This window comes from Salmo salar, chromosome ssa21 (genome assembly GCF_905237065.1).
Source record: "Salmo salar chromosome ssa21, Ssal_v3.1, whole genome shotgun sequence".
Taxonomy (NCBI): domain Eukaryota; kingdom Metazoa; phylum Chordata; class Actinopteri; order Salmoniformes; family Salmonidae; genus Salmo; species Salmo salar.
Window position 1 is genome coordinate 4,365,104 of NC_059462.1, and position 26,403 is coordinate 4,391,506.

Genomic DNA, 26,403 nt, shown 5'->3' on the forward strand with positions numbered 1-26,403 from the left:
TGTTTTGGACTCATAGAATTAAAATGACAAATTTACTGTTACTTGTCACTCTATTTCCTGGTCTATCTATGGCTCTGGTCTCTTTCTCAGTCTTCTGCGGCTCTATAAGGATAAATTATTACTTGAGACGTGACTCCTTCCTCTCTCGCTTAAGACGTGACCTGACGTGCAGCCATTTCACGCTCCGCATCACAGAAGAAAAGAGAGCAAGGATGGAATAATTATTTACCAACATTTTTCTGTGTTTAATAGAGAAAGTGAATGGAAAAATGCCATCACACTATAAAACCCGGGAACCAAGCAGTAAATGAACACAGAAGACAATCAAACGTTTTTCCTAATTTGCTCATTACAGAACCAGGTTTTCAGCTAGAGGTCCTCATCGTTGTTGTATAATAGTCTTGAATTAAATCAAATTGTATTTGTCACATTCTTCGTAAACAACAGGTGTAGACTAACAGTGAAATGCTTACTTGTGGAGGTTGTATTAACTTAAACTAGTTTGAGATTCTTAATGACAGTCCTGTTCTCTCTTTTTAGATAATTGAATGAGTAATTTAAATGTTACATATCCCTGTGTTTATATATTGTTGAAATCCACTCCATATACAGCTGTATGTGTCATGGTAAAGTCAAATGAGTAGCTCATAACAAGAATGACACATCACCATCTTTGTCCATTTTTAGCTGAACAGTCAGGGTAGGTTATATCACTCAAGATTGCTTCATTATTATCTTAAACTGTGTTTCAAACAAGCCCACTTTGTTGTTCACCTCTATCTAAATGATATATCCACCATTTATCAGCGGACAGGAAAGACGTGACTGGAATAAAAACACTCAAATTAGCCTCCTGAATGAGTCATTGCTTCTCTCCCCATCAACAGTTTATCTGACGGTGACGGTGCATCACCTATCTTTAACTCCCACAGCTGCTGGGCTTGATAAAGTCTTTCCCAAGGCCTTATTGGCTGAATCTGTCTATCTGCCTCATTATCATTGGCTGGGTCTATCTGTCAGAGCGTGTCATTGGCTAAATATGTCTGTCGATCAGTAAAGAAGGATCTGGGCACCCTATGGCTAAGGGAATTTGCTACCAAGGAGACAGCAAACCCTGCTATCTCTTAGGCACCGGCCACACAGAGACTGATGAAATGCACAAAGACCTCACCATGCATCTGTTTATCCATCAAAGTTAAACTAATTTCAAGTTTTGACACTTCAAGTTTCCTCTGTCCTCCATCAACATATGGGCCCCATAGAAAAAAAGATTTACATTTTTGGCTTGACAATGACAGCAATGGAGTTGGCAAGAGCACAAAAAGATGTGGGAGCGGGTTAGTAGTCATTAAGTTGTTCAAACACTTCAATATACACTGCTCAAAAAAATAAAGGGAACACTTAAACAACACAATGTAACTCAAAGTCCATCACACTTCTGTGAAATCAAACTGTCCACTTAGGAAGCAACACTGATTGACAATAAATTTCACATGCTGTTGTGCAAATGGAATAGACAACAGGTGGAAATTATAGGCAATTAGCAAGACACCCCCAATAAAGGAGTGGTTCTGCAGGTGGTGACCACAGACCACTTCTCAGTTCCTATGCTTCCTGGCTGATGTTTTGGTCACTTTTGAATGCTGGCGGTGCTTTCACTCTAGTGGTAGCATGAGACGGAGTCTACAAGTGGCTCAGGTAGTGCAGCTCATCCAGGATGGCACATCAATGCGAGCTGTGGCAAGAAGGTTTGCTGTGTCTGTCAGCGTAGTGTCCAGAGCATGGAGGCGCTACCAGGAGACAGGCCAGTACATCTGGAGACGTGGAGGAGGCCGTAGGAGGGCAACAACCCAGCAGCAGGACCGCTACCTCCGCCTTTGTGCAAGGAGGAGCAGGAGGAGCACTGCCAGAGCCCTGCAAAATGACCTCCAGCAGGCCACAAATGTGCATGTGTCTGCTCAAACGGTCAGAAACAGACTCCATGAGGGTGGTATGAGGGCCCAACGTCCACAGGTGGGGGTTGTGCTTACAGCCCAACACCGTGCAGGACGTTTGGCATTTGCCAGAGAACACCAAGATTGGCAAATTTGCCACTGGCGCCCTGTGCTCTTCACAGATGAAAGCAGGTTCACACTGAGCACATGTAACAGACGTGACAGAGTCTGGAGACGCTGTGGAGAACGTTCTGCTGCCTGCAACATCCTCCAGCATGACCGGTTTGGCGGTGGGTCAGTCATGGTGTGGGGTGGCATTTCTTTGGGGGGCTGCACAGCCCTCCATGTGCTCGCCAGAGGTAGCCTGACTGCCATTAGGTACCGAGATGAGATCCTCAGACCCCTTGTGAGACCATATGCTGGTGCGGTTGGCCCTGGGTTCCTCCTAATGCAAGACAATGCTAGACCTCATGTGGCTGGAGTGTGTCAGCAGTTCCTGCAAGAAGAAGGCATTGATGCTATGGACTGGCCCACCCGTTCCCCAGACCTGAATCCAATTGAGCAGATCTGGGACATCATGTCTTGCTCCATCCACCAACGCCACGTTGCACCACAGACTGTCCAGGAGTTGGCGGATGCTTTAGTCCAGGTCTGGGAGGAGATCCCTCAGGAGACCATCCGCCACCTCTTCAGGAACATGCCCAGGCGTTGTAGGAAGGTCATACAGGCACGTGGAGGCCACACACACTACCGAGCCTCATTTTGGCTTGTTTTAAGGACATTACATCAAAGTTGGATCAGCCTGTAATGTGGTTTTCCACTTTAATTTTGAGTGTGACTCCAAATCCAGACCTCCATGGGTTGATAAATTGGATTTCCATTGATTATTTTTGTGTGATTTTGTTGTCAGCACATTCAACTATGTAAAGAAAAAAGTATTTAATAACATTATTTCATTCAGATCTAGGATGTGTTATTTTAGTGTTCCCTTTATTTTTTTGAGCAGTGTACTATTGTAACATGTACATCTGTGATGGTGGAACCCTCAGCCTGCCTGGGCTTGGCTATGTGTCTTTCAGTTGAAGGTTATTCAGATGGACGCCATATTCTGGGGCTGGGTTTGGTCTGTGATGTGCTGACAGCTTTGATGATAGCTTTAACACTCAGAGAAGCTAGTGTTGTTGAGAATACAGCTGCTCTAAAGCTACCCATTGGACACATTCTGTCCACAGCTAGCCACCATTGTTGTACTTCATAGTAATAATAATAATATAGATCTATTTTACATCTAGATAACAAACATTTCTCCCTACTTTTGGGTTGTTTTTCAGTTGTTTGAGTAAATTACTTATTTTTGATTGCTACATTGGCAAAATACTTAGCATGAAAGATGAATCCTGCATTTTTTCCCTTTCTTCTAAGAAGGATAGAATAAAATACATGAGCACCAAATCAGTAAATACTTGAGCTTGAAACCTTCACTTGAGTTATGTACTTAAACAAAAGCAACAAGGGGATAGAATGGAGACATTTGATTGTGGACATTTCCACTTTTTGCCTGGAATATTTATGATAAGTGTTTTGGATAGAACAACGCTACATGATATGAAATAACCTGGGTATAAAAAAAACTCCTCTGCAGTCTGGTGGGACAGATCAGTAATGAGAGGAGCGTGATGAGGACAAGGCCTATTTTTATGGCCTGATGGATAGCCCTTGAAGAGGACATCACATTTCCATGATGGACGAGGCAGACGAATGATGGAGTATGACATGCAAGGCCCCAGCAAAACGCGACTAGAGCAACATTTATAATAACTTGTCAACAGACCTCATTTGCATTGTGAATTCCCCCGTGTTCAACATTGCACACTTCAGCTATTAGAATTATGAGTAATGGTACACAGACAAAGCAGTTTCACAAACCCTCAGAATACCTAAACGTGTTTTTGGCCCTCAATTTCAGAGACGGAAAACAGATATACTTGATTTCAGTAAACAACCGCTGATCTTCACCACTGAAATGTGTTATACAGAAGATTAAAGTGATTCAAGCAAATATGGCTGTGAAACCACACAACAAATATGGTTTCTTACACATTTATTGGAAAATGTGTTTTAATATAATTTACCCAGCTAGCACATTAAGCTCCTTGGAAGTTATGGTTTCCCATTGCTTCTGGGAATGAAGCCATAAGTTTCCTGACCGGTAAAACTGAGTGTTTTTTTTTTTTTTTTACTTTCTGAGAACTGAAGTGGAAAGTTTGCCTGTTTTGGGAATGTATATTTTTAGGTTAAAGAAAAGTTCCTTTTTACTATGGTTCCCTGGAGGTTTTATTAATGTTCTGAGAACGGAAATTAGAGGTTATTTGAAGGTAATTAAATAACGTTCCGAGAACATGTTGCAATAAGACTTTTGATAAGACCATGTTATTTTTACTCATACAAAGCTGTTTGTTTTAGTCTATTCAAATAGACCCCGTTTCAAAGGAAACAAGCACTCATTAAGATCAGGTGTGGCCAATACACCTGATACACTTAATTAACAAAATAGAGCAGGGATCTCCAACTCTGTTGCTGGAGAGCTACTGTCCTGTAGGTTTTCACTCCAACCCTAATTTAGACCACCTGATTCTAACTATTAGCTGGTTGATAAGCTGAATCAGGTTAGTTACAACTGGAGTTGGAGCAAAAACTTACAAGAGGGTAGCTCTCCAAGAACAGGGTTGGAGAGCTCTGAGATAGAGGATAATAGAGAGTTTTGTTGATGCTGAGAACAGAATGTATATGTTTTTAAATAACATTCTTAGAACGTTCGCTGAATGTTACTAAAGTTTTTATGGAAAGTTTTCTTAACATTCTCTGAACTATTTCAGAACATTCCCAATGTCAAACCAGTTGGAGAATGTTACTACTGCAACACCACCAAAATGGACATTAAATGTAACCATGTTTGAACTTTTAGAAAACATTCTGTTAACTTCAAGTAATGAAATACCAAGAAAAAAAATAAAAAATTGGTCAAGTTCCTTAAATGTGCATAGAATGTTCCAAAGCCAACTATCCTGCACCATTCCCAGAAAGTTGTGGCAAGGTTGTATACAAAATAACCAAAGGACAACCAATCTCACCAAGCTCGCCAAACTCTAAGAAGCATTTTGTTCTCAGAATGTTATGTGCTATCTGGGTATTTTCTTCCCTTTTCAAAGTTGTCATGTTTCATCTGCTGAAACAGGGAGAGAGAGAGAATGGGGAAGAGAGAGGGAAAGAGTGTGAGAGAGAAATGGAGTAAAAGAGAGATCATTGAGAGAGAGAGTGAGAGAGAGAGAGAGAAAGGGAGATCAATGAGAGGGACAAAGTATATGTGAGAGAGACGACCTTAAGGCAGCAGAACCCTTTTTGATTAGGAAGAATTAAAATCCTTATTTTTGTCTATCAATCATGTCTGTAATGGTGTCAGAGGCAGTTAAACCTATTATCCTGCTGGCCTTATTACAACAGTTACGCAATCTAATGTAGGTCTGCCTTTAGAGCAAGACAGCCTAGACCTGGGAGCCTCTTTAAAATGTGTCATTCTACCTAAACCCTCTTCTCTCCCAACACTTTGTTTTAAGATGTGACATTTGAATAATATTACAATAGGAAGGAATACCCTATAGTATAAATCCTAGTCATCATGGCTTACTTGTGTAATGTAAGGGGTGGCAGGTAGCCTAGTGGTTAGAGCATTGGGCCAGTAACTGAAAGGTTGCTAGATCGAGTCCCCGAGCTGGGGATTTTTGCAAGGTAAAGATCTGTCGTTCTGCCCCTGAACAAGGCAGTTAACCCACTCTTCCTAGGCCGTCATTGTAAATAAGAATTTGTTCTTAACTGACTTGCCTAGTTAAATAAAGGTTAAATAAAAATGTAAGGATTGGATTGGAGGACTATTGCATCATCTGGTTAGACTGAAGAGCTTCAGCATCTTAGCAGAACTGAGGGGATGCCAAGTGTCTCCTTTTCATTTAACTGGCTAATGCAAGGTTGTGTGCATGTGCCTGCGTGCGTGAGAGCAACCACGTGTGTGCACATTCATGTGAAATGTATGATTATGTGTGTGTGCAGGTGAGTGTCTGTGCACTTGTGTGCCTGTGTATTATCAATACAATGTGTGTCTGCGTGTGAGAACTTCAATGTGTACACTATGTACTGTGCTTTTAACATCAGCTGATCAAAATATTCCATTGTCTCTAAATTCTATGACTTAGGTCTACACCTCTCACAACGTTTGATCTGACTCTGCCATCTCCCTCCCCTGTAGGCCATGGTGTGTGTCACTGTGGGAAGTGTGAGTGTGATGAGGACTGGTTCGGGGAGGCCTGCCAGTACCAGGAAGACTGTAACCTGACCAACAAGAAGAGCAAGGAGCTGTGCAGAAACCCACAGGGAGTAGTGTGCTCCAACGCAGGTATACTGTACTATGCCGTCGCACCTCAACCTCTTTCATATTGACACAGGTATCTCACCTCGCTCTTTCTTGCTAGCAAAGGTATGACACATGCTTGATTATCCCTGTGTTGTCTCTATTATTCTCTCTCTCTTATGTGAGCACAGGTACACAACTATAATGACACAGACACAGGAAAAGTAGCTGTGGCTTCGTCCCTAATTGCACCCTATTCGCTATATAGTGCACTACTTTTGAGCAGAGCCCTATGGGCGAGCTTGCACATTTGAAGACACAAGCTTATTACTTCAGACTCACCATACCCACATGTGGATAACCCTAACGATCTTGCCTGTGACCGTGTGTGTGTCTGTGTGTCTGTGTTTTTGTGAGAACGTGTGTGGCCTGATTGCAAGACCAATCAGCATGTGTGAATGCAAATCCGTTCACAGCATGCTGTCACCCTGCCTTAGGGACCTAAAGCAGATGCACACACAAACACTGCACAGGCTTCCCAGCCTGAGCCCCCAACACACACGTGATGACACACAACCCCTCCCAAAGCACATCTGCAAACCAGCTGTGTCCTCACCCCTTAATGTGCATCACATCAAGACAGACAGACAGATGAGACACACACACACACTCACACCACAGACACACACACAGATGTTTGTGTCTCTGACAGGCTCCTGTCACTGCGGCAGCTGCATGTGTCACAACCCCGATGGCAAGAGTCTGGTAACAGGACGTTTCTGTGAGTGTGACGACAGCGAATGTCTGGACGAGGACACCGGAGAGGTGTGTGGAGGTACGCCCCTGAGCCTGTGTGTGGTGTATGTGTAGGTAGCCACTAGAATATGTCCTCCACATCAAACAGACCATGCTTTCCACTGAGACAGACAAATTGTTTTCTCTGACCTGGTTTTGAATGTCATTTAAACAAATAGCTGTACTGTTATAGACCTAATGCAGGATTTGGGAATGTTGTATTTGATGGAAACTGTCTCCAATATTGGCTGTGGTATGCTCTCTTACTCCCACCCTGGTCGTGTTACTCTAGCTGGGATTCAGTCAATTGCAGCTAGTGGCTTAACATTAAATGTTCAGAAGAAGCAGCATCTCCCCTATATAGAGGGAGTTGACACTAGATTAAGGAACTGGCAGTCCTGTGGCATCACCCGTTTAGTTCTGACAGCAAACCTGGCTGAAAAGTAATCCAATGTACGCAACCAGTAGCAAGTGTCAAACTCCCTCTATCTGGGACATGCTGTGCCTGTGCAAATCAAACGCACATCTTTTTTCCAAAGATAGTGGAATGCCATATTCCTTTCAGACAGGTTAGAAATAGAGTGGGAGACACGGGGATAGACACGGGGATAGAACCACAGTCTCCGGTGGGGAGGCATAGGTACAGTATGTTCAAGCAGCCGGGTAACTTATCACAAGACCACAGGCTTTGCACAATCAAATGCACTTCTGACAGTGCAATCTATAAAGCTTCTGTGAGTGGGAAAAACATTCCACAGTTTAATTTGTGAAAAGGTTAATAGGAAGTTAATTAAAGATTGACCTAATGTTTTCTGAATCACTTAGTGGGGTTATTATACTTATCCTAACGGTTCCTGAAGGTTTGGGATCCCCTGGTTGTCAACTTTAATTAACCATTCTCTAATTTAATTTGAAATAAAACACATTATGTTCTCTCCTCATCAGTCCATTGTGAGAGACAAAGTCATTACATTTTTTCAGGAGATTCAAAGCACAGAGATTGACAGTTCCTGCGTCCCAAATGGAACCCTATTCATTATTTATTTATGTATATATAGGTGATATGGTGCCATTTGGGACACAACCTGTCTCTGTAATAACTGTAATTAAAGGTGAACCTAATTACCAGAATATACAGTGCCTTCAGAAAGTACTTCACCCCTTGACTTTTTTCACATTTTGTTGTTTTAGTCTGAATTTAAAATGGATTCAATTGACATTTTTGTTACTGGCCTACACACAATACCCCATAATGTCAAAACGGAATTCAGTTTCTCCAAATTTTTCTAAAGTTAATTAAAAATGAAAAGCTGAAATGTCTTGCGTCAATAAGTATTTAACCCCTTTGTTATGGAAAGCCTAAATAAGTCCAGGAATAAAAATGTACCTAACAAGTCACATAGTAAGTTGCATGGACTCACTGTGTGCAGTAATAGTGATTTTTGAATGACTACCTCATCTCTGTACCCCTCTGTATCTGTAAGATCCCTCAGCCGAGCAGTGAATTTAAAACACAGATTCAACCCCAAAGACCAGGGAGGCTTTCCATTGCCTCGCAAAGAAGATCACCTGTTGGTAAATGGATAAAAAAAAGCAGACACTGAATATCCCTTTGAGCATGGTGAAGTTATTAATTACACTTTGGATGGTGTGTCAATACACCCAGTCACTATAAAGATACAGGTGTCCTTTCTAACTCAGTTGAAAGGAGGAAGGATACCACTCAGGAATTTCACCATGAGGCCAATGGTGACTTTAAAATACTTACAGAGTTTAATGGCTGAGATAGGAGAACACTGAGGATGGATCAACAACATTGTAGTTACTCCACAATACTAACCAAACTGACAGAGTGAAAAGATGCATCCTGTTTGCAATGTTTGTGGCAAATTACTGAGTACCACTCTCCATATTTTGAAGAATAGTGGTGGCTGCATCATGTTATGGGTACATAGCCGTGGGAAGATGTTTGGGGGCGAGGTGCTGAGAATGTTTTTTTTGCCTGCACTAAAGAGGGCTATATCGGTCCGCTAATACCGGGACTGTTAAAATCCCAGTGCGCTGACAGAGCGTGAATCATTTTTAAAACAATAACTCACAAATGTTGTACAATCCAGGTGTGGAAAACTCTTAGAGACTTACCCAGAAAGACTCACAGCTGTAATCGCTGTGGGACTCAGGGGTGTGAATACTTATGTAAATGCTATACAGTATATCTGTATTTCATTTTCAATAAATTTGCAAACATATCAAAACACATTTTTGCTTTGTGTAGATGGGTGAGGAAAAAAAAACATTTAATCCATTTTGAATTTATGAATATGAATGCTTTCTTAAGGCACTGTAAAAGGGAACTACTTTCCTTAATTTATGTGGCTGTAAAAGTACCTTGTGTAATTATCCTCTGGGATAAACCTACATTGACAGAAATGTTGATTCGTTAACAATAGTTATAATAGTCCAGTAATAAAGAATTTATAAGGCAAATTTTTGAATAAATAATTATATTCAAAAAGGCAGAAAATGTTTACCCAAAGTGACACCCAACGATTCAACAATGATAACAGATTTCTTGTTGTATGCTATGTAAAGATGAAGGCGTTTGTTCGTCTCTGTGTGACTGTTGCATTCTGTTCTGCTTCCAGGCCACGGCCAGTGTTACTGTGGCAACTGTTACTGCGCGGCCGGTTGGCATGGAGACAAATGTGAATTACAGTGTGACATCAGCCCGTGGGAGAGCAAGCGGAGATGTACGTCTCCGGATGGCAAGATCTGCAGCAACAGAGGTCGGTCCCACTGAGTCTCTGAGAGAGTGAGAGAGCGAGAGAGAGAGAGACAGAGAGACAGAAGAGGAAGACAGATAGTGAGAGGGAGGATTGAAAAAGAGCAGAGGACATGGCGAGAGAAAGAGAGCTAGAAAGTGAGCACAGATGCAACATGTAACAGAGAGAATGAAAAACGGAAGATAACATCTCTCAATGTCTTTCATCTAGATATTGAGATAATTCAATCATACTGTGGTTGGTGATATCCATACCCAGTTGCTATGCCTCATCATCTTAGTTGCTCCATTGATACTGAGGTTGATTGTTGTTGCAAAGACGCAACAGGGGACAGGCAGGGAAAGTATGTATGACTAAACAGACACAGATGAGAGGACCTCTTTTCAGTCTAATTTAGCTAACTGACAGGTGCAGATGAGACTGAGGGCTACCTCTGGCACAGTTCCAAAACTATTACTGCTTGTGTAGAGAGAGAGACAGAGTGAGAGAGAGAGAGAGATAAAAGAGTTGTGGGGGGATAGAAGGAGCGAGAGAGAGAAAGAGAGAGAGAGAGAGAGCAGGAGAGGGGTAGAGAAGGAGAGAGAGAAAGATAAAAATTCCCTCATTTTGTATATTCCACTGAAAGTCTCATCAGAGCTTGGACAGGCAGGAGAAAAAGTTGAAATTGTCCCCGTGAGCTTTTCAGCAAAAATTAAGGGTAAGTGGTACATGGACTGAACTCGACCACAGAGCTGAATTTCTCATTTGTGGTCAAGTGGACAGCTAACACGGTGTGAATACAACTGCACCTTTACCACTCTACTTACCCCCCCCCCACACACACACACACACACACACACACACACACACACACACACAGAGAGAGAGAGAGAGAGAGACCAATACATTGAAACTCAAAGAGAAAGTGTACATTGCGGTAGGTGCAACAGATAGAGCAATGCAGAAATAAAACCTACACTTGGGTTACCCTACTAGAAACCTACAGTTTCCCTCAGTCCAAAATCAGGTGTTGTGTTTGGTTTACACAGTGCCTGTGGTGCCTGACTAATCAGTGAGATTGTGTTCAACTGGAGGGAGAAGAGCTGCAGGTGTCCCAGACTGCAGTAGTCACTCTGTGAAAGTAAATAGACACACCCAGTGTGTGTATGTCACTCTCCACCTACCATTTAGTTTACTTACTTCAGTATAAAACGTCATTCTAAACTGACATAGAAACAAGCTATTAGTACTAGGAACATTTGCATTGCTATAGTGGGGCCTTTTCAAGATGACACACAATCATCATCAGAAAGGGATCAAGGTAAATAAGTGCTCAAAGCGGGTGCTCGCTTGAACGCTGCATCCTTATTCCAAAGAATAAGTGGTATTTATAGCAGTGAAAAATGATCATCCCCTCTTGTATTCTCTCATCTCCCGTGCTCACTCAGTGATTTGATTGACAACTCACTGTGGATGTCTCCCCATCAATTCAATTTATCCCCATCCCCATCTTTTCATCTGAATCACCTTGTTTGTTCATTGGTTCTAATAATTTGCCCCAAATTGGCAGGCTTTGGAAATTCTCAACATCAGAAATATTGCTGGGTTAAATGTGAACATTCATAAGAGTGCAAATACAAATGCACATCCAAAATGATTTGATCCTGATGATTTTATTGAAATTCAGATCAATGACAACATGTGCATGTACCATGGTTCTTAAAGAAAAGGGGTTATTGGAATGCTACATATCTTCTCTTGGTGGGAGGAAGATAAAGCTGGTATTCTTTGAAAACAATGTAAAAAGAGGCAAACACTTAAAATCTGTACTGTATAAGCCAATAATAATATATATCTTTAATGAACAGCCTCAATTCTTCTGGGTAGGGACTACAAGGTGTCGAAAGCATTCCACAGGGATGCTGGTCCATGTTCACTCCAATGCTTCCCACAGTGTAAAGTTGGCTGGATGTCTTTTGGGTGGTGGACTATTCTTGATACACACAGGAAACTGTTGAGTGTGAAAAAACAGCAGCGTTGCAGTTCTTGACACAAACCGATGCGCCTGGCACCTACCACCATACCCCGTTCTAAGGCACTTACGTTTTGTGTCTTGCCCATTCACACTCTGAATGACACACAATCCATGTCTCAGTTGTCTCAAGGCTTAAACATCCTTCCTTAACCTGTCTCCTCCACTTCATCTACACTGATTTAAGTATATTTAACAAGTGACATCAATAAGGGATCATAGCTTTCACCTGGATTCACCTGGTCAGTCTATGTCATGGAAAGAGCAGGTGTTCTTATTAATGTTTGGTACACTCAGTGTATATCTCTGAGATATACAGGTCCAGGTGTTAAAGTCAGGACTCATGGTTTGCATTCAAGTTTTTAGAACAGTGACATTGTTAGTGGCATGAAACAGCATGGCTCTATAGCCAGGGATGCCTGAGCTCCAGGGTTCCCAGAAGGGGTAGGAGATCCAGGGCCAGAGGCCAAGTCTGCCATGTGTCTGCCCTAGTCAAGAGGCCTGGCAACTGACCTGGCTCCCCTGTCCTGCCCTGTCGCGCCTGATAAGAGAAAATGGGATTTCCACTGGCAACTGCTCAACTGGCACCCTGGCTTAGACTCATCAGAGGGAAAATAATGAAAGAGAGAGTTGGAGGTACGTGAGCTAGGAAATTAGCGGAGAGTGGGAAGGAGGATAGAGAAAGGGCATGAGAGCCACGGTTGTTCCACTATCACAGATTACCTCCAGACCTGACCATGCTTGACCATACATCTGCCTATACTGTACTTAATCTTATTCTCCTCCCCCTGCCTGTGATCCTGCTTCCTGACATTGCTCATTGTCGTGCCCCTACCTTGGCTCCTGCTTTTGCTCCTGCCATTGCCCAGTGCCTTACCCCTAGGCTCCTGCCATTGGCTTTTGCTGTGCCCCTACCTAGGCTCCTGCCTTTGCTTCTGACATTACCCCTGCTATTGCCCATTGCTGTGCCCCTACAGGCTCCTGCCATTTACCCTGCCATTGCTCATTGCCTTACCCAAACGTAGGCTCCTGCCATTGTCCCTTGCTATGCCCACTAAGGCTACTGCCATGCTCCTGCCCAAACCCAGTCCCTCCTATCATAAAATAAGAATTTGTTCTTAACTGACTTGACTAGTTAATTAAAGGTAAAATAAATAAAATAGCGGTGGTCTTTTCTTGTCAACAGTCTGCACTCTGGGGTCATTACCAAGGATTTGAGACTCAGGGGGAATCAGTCTGCCTTCCCTCTCAGCCAGACTTTGATTGTGTTACTGCCACTAACTGAAAATGTCTCAGCAAACCTCCTAATCCTTAAACTCAAGAGGCATAGGAAGGATGGCTCTTGTGTGTTCAATAAGGTTTCCGTGCCTAAAATATTCCATACAACAAAATAATGTTTGTAGTCTCTCTGACTTTCTTTGAGTTCCCATAGGTCCTCTATTGTTTGATCTCTGTGGTGCATAAACATTCATTTAGTTAAAAAAGGATTAGACTGGGTTTTCTCTGGGAATGTGTTGAAAGCAGAATCAACTCCAAATTTTGAAAATATTGTGCGTGTGTTTGTGTGTGTGTGCATTCTTTGCTGTGTGGGTTTCTGTGTGTATAGGTACCTGCATATGTGGGGAGTGTACATGCTATGATGTGGATCCATCAGGGGACTGGGGTGACATTCACGGGGACACCTGCGAGTGTGATGAGAGGAGCTGTCACGCAACCTACGACCGATACTCTGACGACTTCTGTTCAGGTGAGACAGGATGGCAACTGGCTGTGTTCGCTTCGGTCTGAAACACTCAAATGTAATGCATTCTATATGTCACTTTAATATAATGTTAATGCAATGTTAACATGTACTGACATAGGACAACTGTAAGGGCAAGCTAATCTCGGTTACCCAGAACTAAAATGATCTTGTGAAAGTTTTTAATTTCCTGTTCTACTTCTGTGGGGAATGCTGTTAACAATTGTGATTAGCTTTGTGCAAAAGAAGGAAGTGAAGATTCCAAACAGAAATTCTCTGACAAACCCCTCCCTTCCACTAATTTCACCCGTGTCAATCATGGCCAAAAAGCACATTTTTACGATACAGCCAATTTTGACTTTGTGGCTGTGTAATCTAGTGGAAACTGTGTATCATCCGCACACGGGCTTGAAAATCACCACACCAGTTAAAGCACGGCATTCACCCAATCCTGATTCATCCGAATAATCAACGACGAAAACCAGGAAAAACTGCTGCTCGTAACCACAATTTTACATTAGCCTTGACAGATTTTTGACGTTTCATCTGTCCACGAGAATCTGTCCACGAGAAATGACAGGCAAGTAAAGCATCAGACACTCAATCAGTCCCCTCCTGTACTCCCTGTTCACTCATGACTGCACGGCCAGGCATGACTCCAACACCATCATTAAGTTTGCCGATGACACAGCGGTGGTAGGCCTGATCACCGACATCGATAGGGAGGAGGTTAGAGGGAGGAGGTTAGAGACCTGACCATGTGTTGCCAGGACAACAACCTCTCCCTCAACGTGATCAAGACAAAGGAGATGATTGTGGACTACAGGAAAGGAGGACCAAGCACACCCCCATTCTCATCGATGGGGCTGCAGTGGAGCATGTTGAGAGCTTCAAATTCCTTGGCGTCCACATCACCAACAAACTAACATCTTCCAAGCACACCAAGACAGTCGTGAAGAGGGCACGACAAAACCTATTCCCCCTCAGGAGTCTGAAAAGTTTTGGCATGAGTCCTCAGATCCTCAAAAGGTTTTACAGCAACACCATCAAGAGCATCCCGACTGGTTGCAACACTGCCTGGTATGGCAACTGCTCGGCCTCCGACCGCAAGGCACTACAGTGTTGTGCGTACGGCCCAGTACATCACTGGGGCCAAGATGCCTGTCATCCAGGACGTCTATACCAGGCAGTGTCAGAGGAAGGCCCTAAAAATTGCCAAAGACTCCAGCCACCCTAGTCTTAGACTGTTCTCTCTGCTACCGCACGGCAAGGGGTACCGGAGCACCAAGTCTAGGTCCAAGAGGCTTCTAATGAAATGGCTACCCAGACTATTTGCATCCACCCCCCCCCCCCACTACGCTGCTGCTACTCTCTGATATTATGTGTGCATAGTCACATTAATAACTTTACCTACATGTACATGTTACCTCAATTACTTCGACACCGGTGCCCCGCACATTGACTCTGTACCAGTACCCCCGTATATAGCCCCGCTATTGTTATTTACTGCGGCACTTTAATGATTTTTTAAGGTACTTTCTTAAAACTGCATTGTTGGTTAAGAGCTTGTAAGTAAGCATTTCACTGTAAGGTCTACACCTGTTGTATTTGGCGCACGTGACAAATACAATTTGATTTGATTGAATATGTAAACAAAGGGGAGAAGAGAAGTGCAAACAATAGAATCATAGCAATTGTCATGGTTGTCGTAGAAAGGAGCAGACCAAAGTGCAGCGTGTGTGTCGTTCCACATTTTATTTACACTGTGAAACTATGAAATACATATATATAAACTGAATAACAAAACAACAAACCGTGACGCAGAGGTGAAACTTACACTAACTCAAAAACAATCTCCCACCAACCCAGGTGGGAAAAACACCTACATAAGTATGATCTCCAAGTAGAGACAACGAGGACCAGCTGCCTCTAATTGGAGATCATCCCAAGCAAAACCCAACATAGAAATACAAAATTAGAACATAACAACATAGAAAAACTAAACTAGAAAACCCCCGTCACGCCCTGACCTACTCTACCATAGAAATAACAGCTTTCTATGGTCAGGACGTGACAGTAACCCCCCCCCCCCCCCGAAAGGTGCGGACTCTGACCACACACCAACACACAAAAAAAAGGGAGGGTAAGGGATGTTGACAAATGTCTATGGCGGCTCTGGTGCAGTACTCAGAACCTTCTCATCCCGTGGATCCTCCAGCAGAGGAGGCGGCTCCAGTTCGGGGTGTAACCCCCACTCCGCTCGCTGATCCCTCCGCTTTTGTGTCACCGGACTCTGGATCGTCGCCGAATGACCCGGACCGTGGATCATCACCGGAGGTTCTGGACTGCAGATCATCGTCGGAGGTTCTGGACTGCGGACCGCTGCTGGAGGTTCCGGACTGCGGGCCGTCTCTGGAGGTTGGGAACTGTCGCCGGAAGCTCTGGACTGGGAACTGTCGCCGGAAGCTCTGGACTGGAAACTGTCGCCGGAAGCTCTGGACTGGGAACTGCCGCCGGAAGCTCTGGACTGGGAACTGCCGCCAGAAGCTCTGGACTGGGAACTGCCACCGGAAGCTCTGGACTGGGAACTGCCGCCGGAAGCTCTGGACTGGGAACTGCCGCCCGGAAGCTCTGGACTGGGAACTGTCGCCGGAAGCTCTGGACTGGGAACTGTCGCCGGAAGCTCTGGACTGGGAACTGTCGCCGGAAGCTCTGGACTGGGAACTGTCGCCGGAAGCTCTGGGGCTGGCACAGGTGGCGCCAGACTAGTAACACACACCTCAGGGCGAGTGCGGGGAGCAGAAACAGGACACCCTGGACTGGGCAGGCGCACTGGAAGCCTGATGCGTGGGGCTGGCACAGGTGGCGCCAGACTGGTGACACGCACCTCAGGGCAAGTGCGAGGAGCAGGCACAGGGCATACCAGGCTGGATAGACTCACTGGAGGCCGGGTACATGGGGCAGGCACAGGATATACTGGGCCGTGGAGGTGCACAGGAGGTCTCGATCGTAGAGCTGGCACAACCCGTCCTGGCTGGATGCTTACTTTCGCCCGGAAAACGCGGTGCGCTGGCACAGGATGCACTGGGCTGTGAATACGCACTGGCGACACAGTGCACAGAGCCGGCGCAGGATATCCTGGACCGAGAAGGCGAACTGGAGACCAGGAGCGCTGAGCTGGCACCACCCTTCCTGGCTGAATGCTCAACTTAGCTCGACAAATGCGGGGCGCGGGCACAGATCGCACCGGGCTGTGAATGCGCACTGGCGACACAGTGCGCATCACCGCATAACACGGTGCTTGCTTCGTCACTCGCTCCCCATGGTAAGCACGGGGAGTTGGCTCAGGTCTCCACCCTGACTCTGCCAATCTCCCCGTGTGCCCCCCCCAAAAAAATTATCGGGGCTGCCTCTCGGGCTTCCATTGTTGCCGTGCTAGTGCCTCATATATTCGCCATTCATCTCTCGCAGCCTCCATCTGCTTCCTTGATCAGCGATATTCCCCGGCCTGCCTCCAGGGTCCTCTCCCGTCCAGGATTTCCTCCCATGTCCATTTGTCCTGCTGACCACGCTGCTTGGTCCTTTGGTGCTGGGAGATGCTGTCACCGTTGTCGTAGAAAGGAGCGGACCAAAGTGCAGCGTGTGTGTCGTTCCACAGCTTTCTATGGTCAGGATGTGACAGCAATGTTTAGTATGTAAGGTTATTGAAAGGTGATTATGAACAAAATGTAACATCGACCAACAACATGGACACAGAACAGACAATTATATTACACAATCTTTGTCAAAGTAACCCAAAGATTTTGTGAGGGTTACATGAACTTTAGAAACCGGATACATTCTGTTCTTGATTAAAGTCCAGCTGATTCAGAAATTGGGCGTTGGGTGGAATAATACAGTTTCAGACAAAGAAAACACTCCACCCACTTCTGTTTTTCAGGATTACCCTGAGATCACAGACACAGGGCCAACACCGAAAAGAAACTCTTCCATCTGGTTCTAATACAACAGTAAAACTTTATAGCCATAAAAAGTTATGCTGTTTCATATGTAACTTTCCAACTATATTTTTGGGAAGGAGGTTTTAGTAACTTATTGGGCAAATGTAATGGATGCTCTCACTGTGCCTTCTATTGGTGATGATAAAGTATATTCCTCTGATTTGTTTCAAAAATATATATTTGCATTGGAACAGCTTTTTATGTTTATGGTGTTTTGTTTGTCAAAACACAGTAAACCTCTCCCTCACAACACTAAATTCTCCCTCATCCTTTCCAGTCCCTTTTCATCCATCCCTCTCCCACTCGCTCCCCTCTTTCTCTGTCCCTCTCTTCTTCCTTCCATCCCCTTCCCCCAACCCCAAATCACCCCATCTACTCACACTCTTTCTTCTACCTAATCTTTCCACTATTTTCCCCTTCTCCTCCCCAACCCCTTCATCTTTACACTCTCCCTCCTCTCCCTCAGGACATGGCCAGTGTAACTGTGGAAGGTGTGACTGTAAGGAAGGCTGGATGGGGAAGAAATGTGAACACCCTCTGTCCTGCTCCTTGTCTCTGGAGAGCAGCCTGAAGAAGTGCAAGGGAACGTCTAACATGCCCTGCTTCGGACGAGGTACAGAAAACTACACTACAGCACAGTACTTCCAATCATTTCTCGTCACCATGGTTTCAATGTGTTTTTTAAGAAATTGTGTTTGTAGTTTCAAATGTTGGTGCACAATACTCAAACTAACTGAGCAAACCAGTCCAACTATACACCGGTCCATATGGAATCCTTCTGCGCCTAGTGTTGGGATCTCAGCAGAACTGAGGGGATGCCAAGTGTCTCCCTTTCAGTTTACTGGCTAATGTAAGGCTGTGTGTGTGTGTGTGTGTGTGTGTGTGTGTGTGTGTGTGTGTGTGTGTGTGTGTGTGTGTGTGTGTGTGTGTGTGTGTGTGTGTGTGTGTGTGTGTGTGTGTGTGTGTGTGTGTGTGTGTGTGTGTGTGTGTGTGTGTGTGTGTGTGTGTGTGTGTGTGTGTGTCAGTGGAGGGACCTCAGAGGAGGAGGACCGCCCTCCTCAGTAAAGTTCATAAAAAGAAAAAGTGAAACATTAAAAAAGTTATCCTTTTAGATAAAACTATACTAAATACACTGCTCAAAAAAATAAAGGGAACACTTAAACAACATAATGTAACTCCAAGTCAATCACACTTCTGTGAAATCAAACTGTCCACTTAGGAAGCAACACTGATTGACAATACATTTTACATGCTGTTGTGCAAATGGAATAGACAACAGGTGGAAATTATAGGCAATTAGCAAGACACCCCCAATAAAGGAGTGGTTCTGCAGGTGGGGACCACAGACCACTTCACAGTTCCTATGCTTCCTGGCTTATGTTTTGGTCACTTTTGAATGCTGGCGGTGCTTTCACTCTAGTGGTAGCATGAGATGGAGTCTACAACCCACACAAGTGGCTCAGGTAGTGCAGCTCATCCAGGATGGCACATCAATGCGAGCTGTGGCAAGAAGGTTTGCTGTGTCTGTCAGCGTAGTGTCCAGAGCATGGAGGCGCTACCAGGAGACAGGCCAGTACATCAGGAGATGTGGAGGAGGCCGTAGGAGGGCAACAACCCAGCAGCAGGACCGCTACCTCCGCCTTTGTGCAAGGAGGAGCAGGAGGAGCACTGCCAGAGCCCTGCAAAATGACCTCCAGCAGGCCACAAATGTGCATGTGTCTGCTCAAACGGTCAGAAACAGACTCCATGAGGGTGGTATGAGGGCCCGACGTCCACAGGTGGGGGTTGTGCTTACAGCCCAACACCGTGCAGGATGTTTGGCATTTGCCAGAGAACACCAAGATTGGCAAATTCGCCACTGGCGCCCTGTGCTCTTCACAGATGAAAGCAGGTTCACACTGAGCACGTGACAGACGTGACAGAGTCTGGAGACGCCGTGGAGAACGTTCTGCTGCCTGCAACATCCTCCAGCATGACCGGTTTGGCGGTGGGTCAGTCATGGTGTGGGGTGGCATTTCTTTGGGGGGCCGCACAGCCCTCCATGTGCCTGCCAGAGGTAGCCTGACTGCCATTAGGTACCGAGATGAGATCCTCAGACCCCTTGTGAGACCATATGCTGGTGCGGTTGGCCCTGGGTTCCTCCTAATGCAAGACAATGCTAGACCTCATGTGGCTGGAGTGTGTCAGCAGTTCCTGCAAGAGGAAGGCATTGATGCTATGGACTGGCCTGCCCGTTCCCCAGACCGGAATCCAATTGAGCACATCTGGGACATCATGTCTCGCTCCATCCACCAACGCCACGTTGCACCACAGACTGTCCAGGAGTTGGCGGATGCTTTAGTCCAGGTCTGGGAGGAGATCCCTCAGAAGACCATCCGCCACCTCATCAGGAGCATGCCCAGGCATTGTAGGGAGGTCATACAGGCACGTGGAGGCCACACACACTACTGAGCCTCATTTTGACTTGTTTTAAGGACATTACATCAAAGTTGGATCAGCCTGTAGGTTGGTTTTCCACTTTAATTTTGAGTGTGACTCCAAATCCAGACCTCCATGGGTTGATAAATTGGATTTCCATTGATTATTTTTGTGTGATTTTGTTGTCAGCACATTCAACTATGTAAAGAAAAAAGTTTTTAATAAGATTATTTCTTTCATTCAGATCTAGGATGTGTTGTTTAAGTGTTCCCTTTATTTTTTTGAGCAGTATATATTCACATCACCAAATAATGTATTAAAACAAACTGTTTTACAATGAAGGTCTATCGTAGCCTCAGCAGCACACTGTAGGGTAGCACCATGGTGTAGCTGGAGGACAGCAAGCTTCTCTCCTCCTCTGGGTACATTGACTTCAATACAAAACCTAGGAGGCTCATGTTTCTCACCCCCTTCCATAGACTTACACAGTACTTATGACAACTTCCAGAGGACACCCTCCAGCCTATCAGAGCTCTTGCAGCATGAACTGACATGTTGTTCACCCAATCAAAGGATCAGAGAATGAATCTAGTACTAAATGCATAAGCTACAGCTAGCTAGCACTGTAGTGCATAACATGTGGTGAGTAGTTGACTCAAAGAGAAAGGCAATAGTTGAACCGTTTTGTACAAATGAATTTATTCCAAAATTAAGGAGAAGCAAGAGAGAGAGAGAGAGCTATATTTGGTTGTATTTTTTAAACTTTCACTTTCACTTAGATAGCAAAAGAAGATAGCTAGTGCAATGCAGTATTGAATGTGTCTGTCACCTTGATTACTCAAAATTCTTTCGACCTGTGCACCTACTTTGTAAACTTTCATTTATAGGCTAGGTTGGAGCAACCTCATGATGGGTACAAGGAACATTTGAGTATCATGTAGTAGCCTAAACCGATCAATGTTAGATTGAGCTGGGTGTATGGAATATAAATGACAGTCATCCAATATGCTGTAATAGAAATAATGCCATGCTCATAAACATTTTGGAATTCTCCCTCATCTTAAATAGAACCCACCGACCTTGGTGTGTGCGTATGTGTGTGTGCGTATGTGTGTGTGTGTGTCTAATGAGCATGGCTGGCCAGCTACAGTGTGAGTCAGGGTAGGGGCTGCTCTCAATAGCACTGGCCTGGGTCGATGTTTCTAGATTTATTACACTGCATTATATGCCTCATTAACTGTCCCTCTGGACTGAGGAAGCATGTTTTCTTGGGACCTCCTTATCCTTTGTGTGATTCTTATACCTGACTCTCACTGAAATAATAAAGGAAACCAATGTCCAATATTGCTGATAGCAGTGGGTTTTAAATGGACTAAAACGATGCGCTTCGATACCATACAGATCTAATGAGATCCAAACATTGTGTGGATGTTGTATTTGCATCATGGTAATTGTTTGTGCGTAGCAAATACCTTGTATAGTAGCCTACACTGTAATGGAAAACAGTAAATTATTTGGTCATTTTTTGTATTGTCAACAGTAAGAATACTCTGAAACATTTTACTGCAGCATACTGAAAATGATGGTGCATTGTGGGAAAATGTTGTGGTGGGGGAAATAATTGCTGTATTTCGAATGGTACTGTAATTCCACCCTGTATAATACAGTACCGTATCTTTGGTGAGCCAAATACCTTTTGACCACTAGTGGGTGCATGGTATTGTTGTTTCTGGTTAATTAACATATTAACATATTTTGAGGTGTGACGCTATATTTGTGCACCCATTAGTGAGAATGCTGTACCAATTGAACTCATATATGGTTATAGTGCCCAATCAATTTCAAATGTATAGAGGATAGATTAGAGTGGCAGGAAGTATTAAACCTTAACTGTTTTAGCATTTTGCCATGTCCTTTGGTCTGTTTTGCACTGTAGCCGCTGCCAGTTTGGAAGAATTTCACTGGGCGAAAAGGGTCAGTATTAAGGGATATATTTATCTATATATTTCCAGATATTTAACATTTTATTAAAACCTGTTGGGGATAGGGGGCAGTATTTGCACGGCCGGATAAAAAACGTACCCGATTTAATCTGGTTACTACTCCTGCCCAGTAACTAAAATATGCATATAATTATTGGCTTTGGATAGAAAACACCCTAAAGTTTCTAAAACTGTTTGAATGGTGTCTGTGAGTATAACAGAACTCATATGGCTGTTAAAAACCTGAGAAGATTCCTTACAGGAAGTGGCCTGTCTGACAAGTTCTTGTTCTTCTTGGCTCTGTTTATTGAAAACTGAGGATCTTTGCTGTAACGTGACACTTCCTACGGTTCCCATAGGCTCTCAGAACCCGGGAAAAAGCTGAATGATGTAATTCCAGCCTCTGGCTGAAAAACATTAGCGCGTTTGGATAGTGGCCGGTCAGAGTATCATCAGACTGAGGCTCGTGCACGAGTCGACCCCATGTTTTATTTTCTTTCGTCTTTGAACGTAAACACGCTTTCCCGGGTCGGAATATTATCGCTTTTTTACGAGAAAAATGGCATAAAAATTGATTTTAAACAGCGGTTGACATGCTTCGAAGTACGGTAATGGAATATTTAGAATTTTTTTGTCACGAAATGCGTCATGCGCGTCACCCTTCTTTACTATTCGGATAGTGTCTTGAATGCACGAACAAAACAGAGGATATTTGAACATAACTATGGATTATTTTGAAACAAACCAACATTTGTTATTGAAGTAGAAGTCCTGGGAGTGCATTCTGACGAAGAACAGCAAAGGTAATAACATTTTTCTTATAGTAAATCTGACTTTGATGAGTGCTAAACTTGGTGGGTGTCTAAATAGCTAGCCCTGTGATGCCGGGCTATCTACTCAGAATATTGCAAAATGTGCTTTCACCGAAAAGCTATTTTAAAATCGGACATAGCGAGTGCATAGAGGAGTTCTGTATCTATAATTCTTAAAATAATTGTTATGTTTTTTGTGAACGTTTATCGTGAGTAATTTAGTAAATTCACCGGAAGTTTGCGGGGGGTATGCTAGTTCTGAACGTCACATGCTAATGTAAAAAGCTGTTTTTTGATATAAATATGAACTTGATTGAACAAAACATGCATGTATTGTATAACATAATGTCCTAGGGTTGTCATCTGATGAAGATCAAAGGTTAGTGCTGCATTTAGCTGTGGTTTGGGTTTATGTGACATTATATGCTAGCTTGAAAAATGGGTGTCTGATTATTTCTGGCTGGGTACTCTGCTGACATAATCTAATGTTTTGCTTTCGTTGTAAAGCCTTTTTGAAATCGGACAGTGTGGTTAGATTAACGAGAGTCTTGTCTTTAAAATGGTGTAAAATAGTCATATGTTTGAGAAATTGAAGTAATAGCATTTCTAAGGTATTTGAATAACGCGCCACGGGATTCAACTGGCTGTAGGTGGGACGATTTCGTCCAGCCGCCCCTAGAGAGGTTAAATGTAGGGTGTAGACATGCTCCAGATATGCAGATACGGAGCTAGGGTATTCTCCATAATGGGACAGTTTCTACATGCATCCAATCTGGACCTGAGAAATCTCCCTTCTACCGTATGAGTCCAGAGAGATTTCTGGGTTGAGATACGTTCAAGACACGCACCTAATGCGCATGCACCCGTTTACATATTTGTTGAATATTCTAACTCTGCAAAGGGTATGTGTCAACATATCTAAGCCTTTACACTTAGGCATATTTTCAGAAATGTTTCATATCTGTAATCATTAACTGATCATTTATGTATCCGCATTTAAAAAAATAATCACAATTTCAATAGATAGCGTTACATATGTAGCATTCATCCTCGTATATCCGATCGAAAATGTGCTAAATCCGACTCACGCCCAAATTATTTTGTGTTCAGGTGCCGAAAATTATAGTGTTTCTTCACATGAAGGTGACATACAACATCTGAGCATACATTTTCACCATATTCAGTAGTAGGTTATAAAAGGCACGGAAAGGCAAACATCATATTTAATCCAAGTTTCCAAAAAATGCAGCATAGCAAATCCAGACCTCCAATCACAACACATTTTCTGTGAAGATGCAAAGGTAGGCCAATCTTTGCTAAAAATATATACAGTTGAAGTCGGAAGTTTACATACACCTTAGTCAAATACAATGTAATGTGGGTCGTCTAAAGGGGACCAAGGCGCGGCGTGTGAAGTGCTCATATTTCCTTTAATGAATACACTTAAAACAGAAAACAACAAAATGACCAAACAGTTCTGTCAGGTACTACAGACAAAACGGAAAACACACTACTCACAATCAACAACCCACAAACCCAAAAGGAAAAACCCCCTACTTAAATATGATCTCCAATCAGAGGCAACGAGGACCAGCTGCCTCCAATTGGAGATCAACCCCAAAAAAACAACAACATAGAAATAGAAAACCTAGAAATAGAAAACCAGAAAACCAACCAAACACCCCGTCACGCCCTGACCCATCTACTATAGAAAATGACCTCTTACAAGGGTCAGGATGTGACAGCGCCCCCCCCCCAAAGGTGCAGACCCCGACTGCACACAACCCCCCCAACAAAACAACCACAAAAACACACGGGGAGGGGAGGGAGGGTGACAAAAGTCTATGGCGGCACTGGTGCTAAACCCAGAACCTTCCTATCTCTCCCATCCTCCAGCAACGGAGGTGGCTCCGGCTCCGCTTCTGTAACACCGACCTGTGGATCATTATTAGAAGAATTGGACTGTAGATCATTACCGGAAGCTCTGTGCTGCAGACCGCCGCCGGAGGATCTGGGCTGCAGGCCGCCGCCGAAGGTTCCGGGCTGCAGGCCGCCGCCAAAGTCTCCGGGCTGCGGGCCGCGGGCCACCGCCGGAGGCTCCGGGCCGCGGGCCGCCGCCGGAGGCTCCGGGCTGAGGAGCGTCGCCGGAGGCTCCGGGCTGAGGAGCGTCGCCGGAGGCTCCGGGCTGAGGAGCGTCGCCGGAGGCTCCGGGCTGTAGGCCGTCTCAGTAGGTTCCGGACTGTAGGCCGTCTCAGTAGGTTCCGGACTGTAGGCCGTCTCAGTAGGTTCCGGACTGTAGGCCGTCTCAGTAGGTTCCGGACTGTAGGCCGTCTCAGTAGGTTCCGGACTAAAAAACGTCGCCGAAGCTCTGGACTGGGAACTGTCGCCGGAAGCTCTGGACGGGGAACTGTCGCCGGAAGCTCTGGACGGGGAACTGTCGCCGGAACCTCTGGATGGGGAACTGTCGCCGGAAGCTCTGGACGGGGAACTGTCGCCGGAAGCTCTGGACGGGGAACTGTCGCCGGAAGCTCTGGACGGGGAATGTGAACTGGAATCCTGTTGCGTGGTACTGGCATGGGTGGTGCCAGACTGGTAACCCCCACCTCAGGACGAATGCAGGGAGCAGGAACAGGACACTCCGAACTGGGCATGCGCACTGAAGGTCTGATGCGTGGAACTGGCTTAGGTGGCGCCAGACTGGTAACACGCACCTCAGGACGAGTGCAGGGAGCAGGAACAGGACGTACCGGGCTATGGAGGCGAACTGGAGACCAGGCATGCTGAGCAGGCCTAATCCTTTCTGGGTGAATGACCATCCTTGTCCTACACCGGTTAGAAGCTGGCACCGAGCGCACCCGGCTGTGAATGCGTATGGGTGATATATTGCGCATCACACCATAACCCATTGCTCATTCATCCACTCGCTCCTCAGCACGCCCGCTCCGTAGTGCTCTTTCTGCCAGTACCTCTCTTCGGAATCTTGTGTCGAGCTCCGCGATTGACTCCCTGACTGGCTCCTGTCTACTCCACGGCTCTCTCCGATACGCACGGGAAGTTAGATCAGGTCTCCCCCCTGACGTGGCCAAACTCCCCGTATGCCCCCCAAAACATTTGGGGGGGGGGGGCTGCCTCTCCGCCTTGCCTATTGGTGGATATAGTGCCTCGTAGTATCGTCGCTCCCTCTGCTTCTTCAATTTCCTCCTTCGGGCGTCGATACTCCCCAGCCTGCCTCCAAGGTCCTTTTCCATCCAAAATGTCCTCCCAAGTCCATTCCTCTAGATACTCCTTACCATGCTGCTTGGTCCTTTTGAGGTGGGTTGTTCTGTCACGTGGGTCGTCTAAAGGGGACCAAGGAGCGGCGTGTGAAGTGCTCATATTTCCTTTAATGAATACACTTAAAACAGAAAACAACAAAACGACCAAACAGTTCCGTCAGGTACTACAGACAAAATGGAAAACACACTCAAAATTAACAACCCACAAACCCAAAAGGAAAAACCCCCTACTTAAATATAATCTCCAAT

The 26,403-nt window shown here is 44.8% G+C and overlaps 1 protein-coding gene across 1 annotated transcript in view; it reads left to right on the forward strand.

Annotated features, from left to right (window-relative positions):
• The window catches only part of itgbl1 (integrin, beta-like 1), a 159,143-nt gene that overhangs the window by 17,871 nt on the left and 114,869 nt on the right, over window positions 1–26,403 (forward strand). The window contains exons 3-7 of the mRNA XM_014163793.2: window positions 6,235–6,381; window positions 7,049–7,171; window positions 9,777–9,917; window positions 13,532–13,672; window positions 18,134–18,280. Of these exons, the coding sequence (XP_014019268.1) occupies window positions 6,235–6,381; window positions 7,049–7,171; window positions 9,777–9,917; window positions 13,532–13,672; window positions 18,134–18,280 (699 nt within the window). The remainder of the gene's footprint in view (window positions 1–6,234; window positions 6,382–7,048; window positions 7,172–9,776; window positions 9,918–13,531; window positions 13,673–18,133; window positions 18,281–26,403) is intronic.